This window comes from Microtus oregoni, unplaced genomic scaffold (assembly GCF_018167655.1).
Source record: "Microtus oregoni isolate MIOR12 unplaced genomic scaffold, Mior012 000057F_ref0000458, whole genome shotgun sequence".
NCBI classification, from domain to species: domain Eukaryota; kingdom Metazoa; phylum Chordata; class Mammalia; order Rodentia; family Cricetidae; genus Microtus; species Microtus oregoni.
Window position 1 is genome coordinate 9,675,768 of NW_024543833.1, and position 12,955 is coordinate 9,688,722.

Consider the following 12,955-nt stretch of genomic DNA (forward strand, 5'->3'; position numbering starts at 1 on the left):
TAACATCTTGGCAGGCAGACAGGGAACGAGGCCATAGGTAAACAAGCAGATGGCAAACTCCCTGCTTCTTCATCACCTTCTTCATCATCAGGAAGGCCCTGCCCCCAACCAGGTGCACCCCCGTTCTGACTGACCTGGGTATCTCTCAGTTTGCACGAAGCCATAAGCCGGTCAACCACTCCTTCTTTTAAAATGACCAGTTGGAAATCATGGGAGGAAGACCAAGACCACCCCCCCCACCAGCCTCTCCCTAACCCCACCGCTTGGAGCCAGTCTGAGAATCTGCACTTGTGGGGAGTCGCCCCTCTGTGGGTGCGTGAGTACGTCTTCAGTTTTAATAACGCTTGCTGCCTGCGCCAGAGATTCTTCCTGCCTTTTCATTCCTTGATTAACAGAGAAAACAAATGTAGTCAAGATCCCTATAGTTAGAGACAAGCTGCTGAGTTCAAAGCTCTTGGAAGCCTCAGCTTCACTTGTCCTGAACTGCACTTACCAGGAAAATCACAGTAAGGGCTATGGTCGAACGAAATGACCGAATTTCCTCTAAAAGAGGTTGGATGAAAATTGGCCACACTTTCTTGGTTGGACTATTTCACGTTTGAAAGGGCGATATAGGAGACACCCTGTAGCCGCTGCCCACTCTCTCATAGTCTAAAAGAAAACCGGGATAGAAGAAAAGCACGCAAGAAGGCCCTCATGGGCGAAAGGCAAACATTGGCTTGACCCTTCGCTATGGAAGTTAACTGACAACAGGAAGGAAGCTATTAACCCCGCTCCTCTCCTCCTCTCGCCCTGGTGACAGCCAACAACTCCTCCTCCCAGGCTGAGACCTTGGATCAAAAAATGCAAAGGAGCGCCTAGCTGCCTCGTCTCTGCGCTTCTCCCCGGGGGAGGAAGACGCGAGAGAGGAGAGCGCAGCCTGAAGCCAAGTTCAGTTAGTTTGTGAGCCTGAACGTCCAGAAGACTCCCAGGGCTCCAGCATCCTCCCGCTGGCCGCGCAAGGCAGGCACCCCTTTGACAAGCTTGATTCTCCCCTTTTCTCTGCCCAAGTTTGACTGCGGCCCCGCAGGTGGTGCAAACGCCCCAGCTCTCCGGCGCCCCCTGCTGGCGAGAGGGAAGGCGGCCGCGGCCGCGGAGCCTCTGGGCACAGCGCTGGGAGAGAGCTCGGGTGCCGAGAAGAAGCCGCGAGCTTCCCCGATGGTGCCGCCGCCTCCTCCGTGCCGGGGAGGAGCAGCCAAGGGGCAGCTGGGCAAGAGCCTGGGGCCGCTGCTGCTACTCCTGGCGCTGGGACACACGTGGACCTACCGAGAGGAGCCAGAGGACCGCGACAGGTAAGGGCCACCTGCCCCAGCGGAGGTCGCGCTGGGTGCACTCAGGGCTAGCTGGTGGGGGGCAGAATGTCCCAGGTGGCCGCCCCACAGGTCCCAGCTCTCTGGGCCCAGCAGGGTGTTTAGATGACCCAGGTGACTTCCATCTCTTGCGGGAACCGCCTCGATTCTCCCAGCTGTGGATCAGGACACTGGATACCGTCCCCACGACTTTCCCGCCGCGCTGCGGTGCTGACTTCTTTGGCTTTTCTAGTCACCGTGGACTGGGGTCGCCCGGTTCTGGGAATCTCTCGTGGCTCGTTCCGGCTGCTGAGTCCGCCGGGGAGGACCAGTAGCAGCCGGTGCGTCTGGTCGCAGAGCCCAGCGCGCACTGCTCTCCACTTTCCCTCTGACCTTCAACGGAGTTTCCTTTCCAACTTTTTCCCCCCACAGAGAAGTGTGCTCGGAAAACAAGATCGCAACGACCAAATACCCCTGTCTGAAGTCTTCGGGCGAGCTCACCACGTGCTTCAGGTAAAGCTGGGGCCCTGCGGAGTCCGGAGGGACAGGCTCCGCTGTCAAGCAGGGCTTTGGAGTCCCGCTGGTGGAGCCGGGGCTGTGTCTGTGCCCGGGAGGGGGTGGTGTAGGGTGCTGAGCTTCTCGGTGCCAACGGCTGTGTTCATGGGCTCCGAGCAAAGCCGAGCAACTGAGTTTGCAACCAGTGTGTTTGGGAAGATCTGAGAACATGTACGCTTCCGCGAAAAACGTGCGTGGTAGAGGTTGGAGCGGAAAAGTTTTGCCAGTTGATGAGAATGGATTGGATTGTGAGTGTAAACTGAACGGAGAGGAATGGCTTCCTTCTCATTTGTGTTTTGTTTTGAAAATACAGCCTGCAACAAGGAAACATTTGGCACTTGGCTTGCTTTTGACCTTGTGTTGGGACAGAGTGTACCACTGTCACGGCCTCTGTGGGCAAAGTCGTGGCGGGGAGGATTGTGGGTAGATGGGATGGTTGCCTTGCGTGAAAACAAACGTCAAGATTGTTGAGGCTCAAGAAAAGCAACGATCTTTAAGGAAACAATGCTCTATGACCCTATTCGGGGTGGGGGTGGGGGGTAGGGGGAGACTAGCAGCCACTTGGGTTCTTGTTAAAATGAAGCACACATAGGGCCAGGGAATATCGTTTGAAAGTGCTTCTCAGGTGATTCCCAGTGCAACCAGGGAAGGAGAACAGGTGGCTCCTGTCCCCAAAGGAGAGGACCCAGGTTCCCTGCTTGAAGCCTTTTGGAACTAACAAGTGACTTGGGTTTTGAATTATGGAATTCTTGCCTTCCGTTCCTGTCTCCCACAGGGGAGAGGTGGTACATATCCCTAAACGTTTATTGTTCGATTTTTAAAAGACGCTATGCAAGGCACTGGGTTAACACACTTATATCAGCCTGAGAAACAACTTGGGTAGCACAAAATAAAGCAAATCCCAGAAATGAACCCGAGGAAGAGTTTGCCTTCGCTATCCTGTGGCCAACCAACTAATCCCAGAGCGTTCTACGAGGGAAACTTTCTCCCATACAGCCAAGGCTCAGGCGAGAAGTGTTCCCTTCCAGGGGCAGGTCAGCTGGGTTACCTAGAAGTGGGCCCCAGCTGTATTGTGCGTTCGGATCAGCTATTGGCAACAAGGATAGACTGATGTCAGCTGCCTCACCTAGGTGAGCTCCAGAAGGGGCTGCCTGCTTCTGCACGAAGTGGTTAGGAGAGGGGTAGCCTAGAGGGGAGGAGCATGTTTAATGGACAGGCAGAGACCTCGAGGGGGCGGACTGGGTGAGCAAGGTCATCCAGCTGGTGAAATGGCTCCGTAGTCCCGGCTGCAGGATTGCTTCCCTCGTTCCAGTCCTGTGTTTCATCCACGTGACCACAGTATTTCCTACAACATGTTGTTTTCCTATCACGGCTGTATGAAGCTTCTAATTTAACATGGACTGTGTTCCTGACATGGTTTGCTCATTTGCTCGGTCCCTAAAGGTCAGACGTCACATAAATCAGTGACAGTTTCAGAGCTCATGTCAGGCTGTCAGAAACCATCAGTGCCTGATTATTCTATTTGTTACGCTCTTTTTTGCCAACTTTTCCAGATTTCTTGAAGTGGTGTGGTATTTCGCTTACCCTATCTCATTCGGAGGCATTTGCAGTCTATCTTGGCACTAACCAGCTACCCAGTGAGACAGCCTGTTGGGCCTACAGCTCTATCAAGGAAAAGGGTAAAGAATTTAAATCTGTGTGATGGGAAGGGCTGTTTTAGCTTTAGAAAGTGACATCAGTACACTAAAAGCATTGTTGTTTTAGTTTTTTTGAGACAGGGCCTCATTTATAGTCCAGTTTAGTCTTGAACTCAAGATCTTATTGCCCATCCAACGTGCTGGGATTGAGATATAACCCCCTATACTATGCCTAGGCTGGTACAGTTTACAAATGTATTCATTTCTTTATGGAAGTCAAGAGTTCTATGCATGTTCTGTTAGCCTCATACTGTTTTTATTTTGTTTTGCTGTTGGAGACAGAGTTTCTCTCTCTCTGTAACCCAGGCTGGCTTCTGACTTCAAACTCACACTTTTCTCCTCTTCCAGCCTCCCTGGGGTCTGCACCACTACAGCCAGACAGTTTGATAAAGTCAGTTGATGATTGTCTCATTGGTTCTTGAGATTAAAGAATGACAGAATTCTGGGAGACTCTGGTGAGGCCCTGGAGTTCCTTTCTGTTTCAAGTGCTGCTCACCAACTCTCATGACATGGCCGGGCATTGTGTAGACTACCAGAGCCTTCTGGGAGCCCCTCAACTGGATCTATGTCTTAATGAGATGTGCCTTCAAGTCTGAGGAATACCACATAAAATCCATTGTCTTCAAACCCAGGCATGCTGCAAACCCTTTTGCTAGATCCCCAGAAGCGTGGAGGCCTCTGTAGTTGAGCAAGTCGCTTTCAGCACATCTTCCTAGAAGGAGAGTCCCCACCAGCCCACGGGGAAGGCACATTTCTCAGGGGGTTCTCTCAAGCTATCGACTGTGGCACCTGTCAGGGAAAAGGCCTCAGAGCTGGGAAAATACCACAGTCTCCCAGACGGCTAGAGAATCATTTTTAGCACATGAAAGGATTCAGAAGTTGCTGAAGGGATTTTTTTTCAAAAGGTCATTGTTGGCATAGATTCGAATATATGTAAACCAAACTGAGGCGTGAGATAAATCAGACTCGTCACTGCAAAATTTAGAGAGGAGGTGGGTTCAGAGTAGTTTTTGTTCTTGACACCCTTGTGTTTTAGAAGGTCACCTAAGTAGCGCTTCTTTAGTTTTCTGCACTTGATGTCAGATATTGAATAACAATAGTTTGAAGACTTACTTTAGATTTGGCATGGCTCTGGGAACTTTGTTTACATTGTCTCTGATGCATAGAGCCACCTGGAACATTTCTATTATCTCAGTTTTGCTAAGTGGGAACAAAATAATCAGAGGGGTTGAACGTGCCCTGCCCACGCTCTCACAGCTAACACACACATGCGCCAGGATTTGAACCAAGGTTTATCTGACTTCTAAACCCTGGACTCTTCTTTATCTCAGAAAATTCTGCCAGTTGGTGAGCTTTAGATTCAGGGGTGGGAAAAGGAAGACAAAACTCAGATGGCTGGACATTTCAGACAGTTCCGGAGAACACCGAGACCCACAGTGACCTGGTCATCCTTTGCCTTTGGAGTCTGTTTCAGACAGTTGGATTGAAATGATCACATTATATACAACACGGGTTCATGTATGTACAGCTTTCCTTCCTTATCACAATCTTGGGTCCATGTCTCTAGAATCTGTGCTGCCATGTGCATGCTGCCAAGTTCCCAAAGCTGAAACACTGTTTGCAGGAGTACCAGTGGCAGTTTAATGAGCCTAAAGCTAACATTTGTCCAGCCTTACAATTAGCACAGGACATTCTCTTACCAGTAGTTAAGATATCAGAGCCTGGGTATAATTTATCTGAAGAAGGGATTCATGACAGCTAAGGCAAGCATATAAAACAGGCACAAAAAGTCATTATGGCATTAGTCTTCTGGAACTATCTTTATCACCCTCTACTCTTCACCCCAGCAGTCACAAGTTGATTTTCCTTTTTCCATGTAGTTAGAAGATTTGTTTATCTTTCTTTTGCTGTGTTTTACATCAATAAAATGAAGTGCTAAAATGTGTGTGTATACATACACATTATATATATATATATACATACATACATACATACATACACACACACATATATATTCCAGCTTTTACTGGGTAAGGCTATGCCTAACAAACATGAACTGTTTTGATTATTTGGTTAAAAGATTTACATATCTATTAAGAACTTAGACCCCTTTTAGGAGATATTTGCACATAAAAGAATCAAATACAGGTAATCTAAGGGCTTGACTTTAAACAAAAGCCTTAGTAATGGGAGCCAGTACTAGTGGCTATGATGGAATCCAAAGCTGGGTGGTTGACACAGCACTAATGACAGGGACGAGATAGCAGCTAGGAATGACTTCTCAGGCAAGTGCAGACTTGGCCTTGTTATTCGAGGTGGCTCTTTACCGTAGACTGTATCAGTGAAGAAAACAGTTGAGAAAACCACCTGTGATTTTGGTCTTAGTTCCCAAGTCTCCAAAAAGAAGAAGTGATACAGATGCTGCCCGCCCCCACTCCTGCCCTGTCATTGCTTTCTCCCTGGGAAGTCCTCTAGCTGAAGGTGGCTCATGTTCCCATGGGAAAAATGACACGGGATGCAGGAACTCCCAATTTTGTTCAAGATAGTGCAACTGTGTCGCCAAGCCCTGTGGGAACGTGGAGGCTCGTGTGATATTTCTGCAGATGTGTTTATTTAGAACTCGTAGAGCAAGAGGGGCCATTTAATTAGGCTAACACGGAGGGACCGACAATACCGGGCTTTTTGGCTGAGGATGCTTCTGGGGGAGGCTGCAGAGAGCACTGTCCTGGCAGGTTGCCGATATCCCATAGAGGGCTTTGGTACTGTCAGAACACACACGGTCATAAACTCTTTGCTCCTCTCTGAGTCTCAGCTCTATTCTTTCCGTTTTTGACCTTGAACCCGCTCCTAATTCTCTGCTGGAATCTGAGGATCGCATTAACGATGTTTAGAGTTGGCTGTGAGCACTGTAAATGAGTGAGCATGTGTGATGTGTTTTGAGACGGTCAAGATGCTGCTGCTGCTGCTGCTGAGTCAGCACCACGTCCCCTTGCCCCTGCCCCATGTGTGGTGTCTTTGTTAACTGGGGCTTATTACCCCAGTTCCAGAGGACTACCAAGCGCAGTGATAAGAGCCTGTGATGTTCTGGGGTGTCCCGGGATACCCTTGACCCACAACTTTAGGGGAAGTCTCCTATACTGGCAGTGGGATTTTATTTGTTAACAATGACTTCTGGGAGAACCCAGTAGAGATTTTTGAATGTAAACCTAGACTAGATACATCCACAGTGTTGTCTCTACTGACCAGCATGCCATGTTTCTAAATGCTTCTCCAAGTGTAGGGTAACCCAGAAATCTAGTGGTATTGGGTGCCATTGAGCATCTTTCCATGTCGAGGCCTCTCCACTGACCCCTGAAGTTTCTCTACTTATCAATGCAGGGTGGTGGACATCAAAGCCAGGTTGAATTGGATGCTGATTCCATCTTGGAGGACCAGAGAAGTTGGTTTTTTCCTGAGGGCCATGCATAATGATCACTGAAGAAATAAGACTTTAGATCCTCAATCTGTCCCCCTCTTTTCTGTTTCTTCCCTCTCCTGCCTCCATCCTACGGCTTGCATAGCTTGAGGAGGGGGAAGCAGGGCATGACTGTGCCCCATGCAGGACCCAGGGCCCCCTTTGGGGAAGCATGCTTTCACAACTGTCCTGAGCCACATTGGACGGGAGGACCAACTCCTGCAAGTTGTTCTTGTAACTTGTCCTGGCAACCACACACGTGTTGTAACATGAGCACGCCCTACACATGTATACGACATAAAAAACCCTTAAATTTCTAAAAGCTGAGAAAAGGGAATTTTTGTTTTATTTAATCTTTTCAAGGTGGTCTCACTGTATTATTTAGCTTGGGCTGATTTTGAACTCCCTGTCTTCATACCCCTGCCTCCAAAATTCTGGAATTACGGGTGAGCTGCTCCAGACCTAACAGGAAGGCTGCTGTAGGAAGGAGATTGGTTGCTCCCTCTAAGGGACACCATTGTCTTCACTGCTTGCCAGCCAAACCCACTTCTCCGTCCTTGTCTGTGGCAGATAGGCTGGGTTCTGCTGATTGCAGTCTGCTTCTCCAACTTGCTCTGTTAAATTACACCCAAAGATGACTCATGGGCTCCTGCCCGTACTTTGATGCAGACAATGGCTTGAAGGGAAGGGAGGCCGTTTCAAGACTCCCTTTCCTTCTCACAGGAACAGGTGACATGAGGGTGGGTGGAGGATGGCAGCCAAAGTGAGCTTCTGTATCACTTTTCACGCCTTCTCAGCTCACAATTCAACTAGCCAGCCTCATGGCTGGGCTTTCATCGCTGTGTCCTTGGAGATCCGATCTACTTACTCCCGACTGTCCCTGAAACGGTCGCTCCCTGGCTTCCTGTCCTCCACATCACTTCATCTTTGCCAAATGAGGTTGGGGCGGCGACCCTCTTTATTCTGGCTGCTGTGTTTTCTCCGGAGAAGGCTTTCATTTCACTGTGTCCACATCCATGTTCAGCTTCCCTAGATCTTCTGCTTCCTGCTCAGCTGGACCGAGATGCCCTTATGAATGGGAGAGGCTGCTGCATTGTTAGGGCCGTGTTGTGGGGCTGAGAACAAAGCGCCCTTTCTGTTCCACTTTCTCGCTTTTGTTTTGGGGATGAAAAAGCAAACGGCTGTAACATCTGCAACTTCTCTTCCGCCAAGTCAGCCCCCTTTCCCCCTGCATCTATTTGCTAGTTTTAAAGCCCTAACACTTTTCATTCAGTCAGAAGTCTGCTGGGCGACCGCAATGTGCCAAGCTTCATGCTTCACATGTAAAATGCATTTGAAGGGAGCGGACAAACTTCTGTTCTGCTGGGATTTACGGATTTTCATTTATCTTCAGGAAAGAACATTTTCATATCTTCTGGTGCACATCCTAGCAATGTTATTTTTCCAGGACTAATATCCTAAAGTTTCTTGTAGCCAAGATGTGTCTTTTCAGAAAAACAGCTACAAATAACACAACTCGTGCAGCTCCAAGCAGAGACATGAAAATCCATGACTGGTGATGATCAAACTTGGTTTTGTTTTCTCTCCTCGGTCCTGCCAGAAGTTAGCATATACTACAAGGTTTTTCTTTCTGAAAATTACAAAAATAGGAGAGTTATTTCTGGGCCATGTGACTGACAGGAGGATGGCAGCATCTAAATTATCCAGATAGGGAAAGTCAGTATCCTGTTCCCTTGTCCGTTATGGTGAAACCCAAGCTAGACTCACATATGCCCAACCTGCAGCTTGCAGGCCACATTCAAAACAGGGACAGCTTAAATTTGGCTCAATGCAGTCATAAATTTGCTTAAAACAAAAGCTTTTGTTTGTTTTTTGCTCTCTCTTGCTCTTTTTTTTTTTTCTAAGCTACAGGCATCAAGCAAAAATTTTGTAGTTGATGCCATTTCAAAGTGTCAGAAGTCCGGGCCCAATAGGTCACCTCACTGTACCCATCTGATTTCAGGAACTAGGAACACACACATTCTTAACCTGCACATGTATTCGCATCTGTTCTTTTCTCCACAACTGTGGGATGATCCGTTTGTCCCATCTGGAAGGAAGAGCCCATCAGTTCTCTGGGAACAGTAGGGAAGTCCACCTGTAAGCCTTTGTGGCTGATCCAGAGGATGCTGGTGGGGTGGCAGGCGGAGCTTTCAGTGCATGAAGAACATACCTTAGGGGTTTGGTATACACCCAAGATTGGCAACTAGCTCATGACTTGTTTGCGTCCTACTGGTAAGGTAAGAAATACCAGCATTTTTTGGTGTGTTTAATTTTTCTTATTTTTGAGATTATCGTATAATTGAGTTTCTCTCTTCCCTTTCCTCCTTCAAACCTCCCATATACCTCTCCCTACATTTTTTTTTATTTTTGAGATTATATATAATTAAATTTCTCTCTTCCTTTTCCTCCATCAAACCCTCCCATATACCTCTCCTTACTCTTCTTTGCATTGATGGCCCCCTAATTATAATTACACACACTAATTACAATTACACAAACACACTCGTACACACCCCACTCCTTAACATAACTTGCTTAGTCCATACAGTGTTACTTGTATGCATGTTTTCAGAGCTGACCATTTATCACTGACAACTAATTGGTGTAACGGCGTAAATGAATGCAGACAGAGTGTAAAAATATATATATAGCTTTAATGTAGAAATAGACTTACAGAACCACCGTTCCCGCGGAGACCAGGAAAGCAGAAGCAAGCGCTCGGAGCTTGCTCGCCAAATTTATAGGCAGACATTAGCCCGAGGCGAACACGCCCCCTAAGGGGCGGGACTTATCCCTACAAATTGGTGTGCTCTTCTCTGAGGGGGACCACCTCTCCCACTCCCACTTTTCCTCGGTTGCCTTAATTCTTCGTGTAGGGTTGAGGCCTCATGGGCTTTCCCCAGTCCCTTTGTCATGGCCATTGGTGTCATCCCTGTTCAGCTCATGTTTGGGCAATCATAGTGGTGAGACTTTATGGATGTAGTTTTTGAGATTACTTGGAGACACAATCTCACAGCAAACTCTCTGATCCTCTGGTTCTTACAATCATTTCCCTCCATGACCCCTGAGCCTTAGCTGTGGGAGTGTTTTTTAGATGTGTCCATTGGTACTGGGCTCCACAACTCTACGTTTTGATTGGGTGGTTTTCTTTGGTGGGCTCTGTCTGTTGCAACAAGAAGCTTCCTTGATTGCAAAGTACATTTGTCTGTGGGCATAAAGAAAAATGTTTATAGACTGTTATTAAGGATTATGCTGGTTTAGTAAATTAGAGGTTGTAGGTTCTCCTTCAGTAACGATAATTTCACTAGTCTTGTGTACTTACTTAGGTTCCCAGTACCAGGGATGATTTTCTTTTTGCTGATTTGGTCTTAACTCCAATTAGAGAACTTTTGGTTACTGCCAAGTTTACTGCCAAGTCATGCTTGCCACTACTGTACTTTTAGAATTATCATGCCATGCTGGTCATCGATGTGGCTCATAGGCATCCTAGCTGCGCAGGACTATTGGTTACCTTGCTCCTTTGGAAGCTTGCATGGCACTTTCTGGTGCCATGAAAGCTAGTCTTTAGGGATGGGGTATGGAAGTTAGTTCCAGCTCAGGTAACTCTGTGCTCTTGTTTATGAAGTGTGGGGTGTCTTCTTCAACAGGGACTTGCTTCTACCTCTTGGAGTAACTAAGGGCAACAGAAATAGCTTCATATTTTAGGAATTCCTTTGATAGCCCTGGCCAATAACTCAAAAGAGGCTTCTCATATCTGGTATTGGGGTTTTTGTTAAGTGGTATTTGGTGCTTGGAGGAAGGACAGCCCAGATGAGGAAAGCTCATTAAACTAGGTATGTGTATTTATATACAAAATTATGTGTATTATAGTTTTAAAAAGGTAAATAGTTAATTGTATGATTCTGTGTGGCCTTTTCAGATAGCCTGATTGTTATCTTATCTGTCTCCTTCCTCTTTACAGAGTTATCCAATCTCCCCCTTTCCTAGGAATGGTTTGTACATTAAAATGTTTTATTAATTCTTTGAGAATTTCATATAATGTATTTTGATCATAGTCACCCCAAACATCTCCCTGGATCCTCCCAGATATATTCTACCTACCTACCCCCCAAATTCATGTCCTCCTTTTAAACACATAATCCATCGATGCCAATTTATGCTGCTCGTTTAGGTTTCTAAGGTTGTTGTTGTTTTTTTTTTTTTTTTAAATTATGTGTACATGAGTTTAGGTGCCTGAGGAGGCCAGGACTGCAGCTGCAGTTAAGAGCAGTTGTGAGACTCCTGACTTGGGAGCTGGAATCCAACTCAAGTTCTCTGAAGACCAGCAAGTGCTCCTAGCCACTGAGCCCCCTCTTCAACCCACAGTTAGCACGAGTGTGTGTGTGAATATATCACTCACGTGTGTGTAATGTTTATGTTAGTCACGAGGAAGCTTCCACCTGGACCATGTGCCCATTTTAACTAATTGAGCCTCAGTAGAAGGCAGACTAAGTTCAGAAAGGTTGGCAAATTTTTACAAACATGAAGTCATGTAGTTATTCATGTCTGCCTGTTACTATATCTTTTATTTAATTTTTTGCCTTTTTAGAATTTGATGCATGGGAGCTATATTTGTACCATTTCTGCCCCTCCCCTACCCCCTGCCTCACCCATCCAACCCCTCCTGTGTCCTCCCACCCTCTGGAATTCAGGACCACTTCTTTATTCTTTGTGTGTGTGTGCGTGTGTGTAACCTAATGGATCCATCTACTATTGCTTGTGTACATGTGTTTAGTGTTGACCATTTGGGATTGGATAACCCATCAGGGTCTTTTCTGTGGGGAAAACTGATTCTCCTTAAGCAGTTATTGATTGTTTATAGATCTTCATCTACGAGTGTGGCCTTGTGAACTGTCTTTCATCCACGCCAGCATGTCAGTTGGTGTTACTGTGCGAATCTTGTTTAGACAACCATACGGCTGAGGTTTCATGGGTGCAGTTGTTAGAGCTAAAAGACAATCTTTTACAACAGGCATCCTGGTCCTCTGGCTCCCATAATCCTCTCTTTTAGATGTATCCTGATCCTGAGGTGTAGAGATTGAACTGTAGATGGACCAATTGGGGCTGGGCACTCCACAGTCACCAAGTCTCTGCATTTTGGCCCATTGTGGATCTCTCTTATAGTGTCCATCTGCCACACATGGAACCATTCTTTGATGAGGGGTGGGAGTTACACATGTCCATGGTCATAAAGACGTGAATTTAGAATGCAGTTAATTATGCTGGTCTAGAAAAGCAGTGGTAGTGGGTTGTCTTCTAAGACTGGGACCTTACTAGCCACAGGTTATTGGCCAGGTCTCGAGTACCAGGAATTATTTCCACCCTGCTGAGCAGGCCTTAAGTCCAACTAGACAGCTGTAGACAGCTGTTGGTTATCACCAAGATAGTGAGTGCCACTATTGCAATGTTAGGGATAGCTTATCAATGCTGCTTGTTGTTGTGGTTCATAGACTTCAGAGCTGGGTAGAACTATTGGTTGCTTTCCTTCATTGGAAGCTTGTATAGCTCCTTCTGGGTCTATGAATATTAGTCCGCACAGAGGAGGCATTGAGGTCAGGTGCTCCTCCTACCCGCTCCTCCTACAACACAGCTCGGATCTTCTGAGTCCTGTGAATGAAGTTCATAGTGTCTTCAGCCATAAGGACTTACCTTCAACCTCTGAGAGACAACCAATGGCAACAGCAATAGTCTATATAGTTCTCCTGACAAACAACTTGATGTGGGGCATTTTTTTCATGCCTGGAACTGGGGTTTTATTAAATAATCTATGGTGCTTGAAGGCAGCATTGTCAGCCCAATTGGTATAACTTCATTTCAACTATATATGTATATGCATACAT

At 46.8% G+C, this 12,955-nt stretch overlaps 1 protein-coding gene across 2 annotated transcripts in view; it reads left to right on the plus strand.

Moving 5' to 3' along the window:
* The first annotated feature begins 1,124 nt into the window (after positions 1–1,124).
* Positions 1,125–12,955, plus strand: part of Ccbe1 (collagen and calcium binding EGF domains 1) — a 225,404-nt gene continuing 213,573 nt past the window's right edge. For both annotated transcript variants that reach the window (XM_041639319.1, XM_041639320.1), the window contains exons 1-2: positions 1,125–1,331; positions 1,761–1,841. In XM_041639319.1, the coding sequence (XP_041495253.1) occupies positions 1,198–1,331; positions 1,761–1,841 (215 nt within the window). In that variant the 5' untranslated portion in view covers positions 1,125–1,197. The remainder of the gene's footprint in view (positions 1,332–1,760; positions 1,842–12,955) is intronic.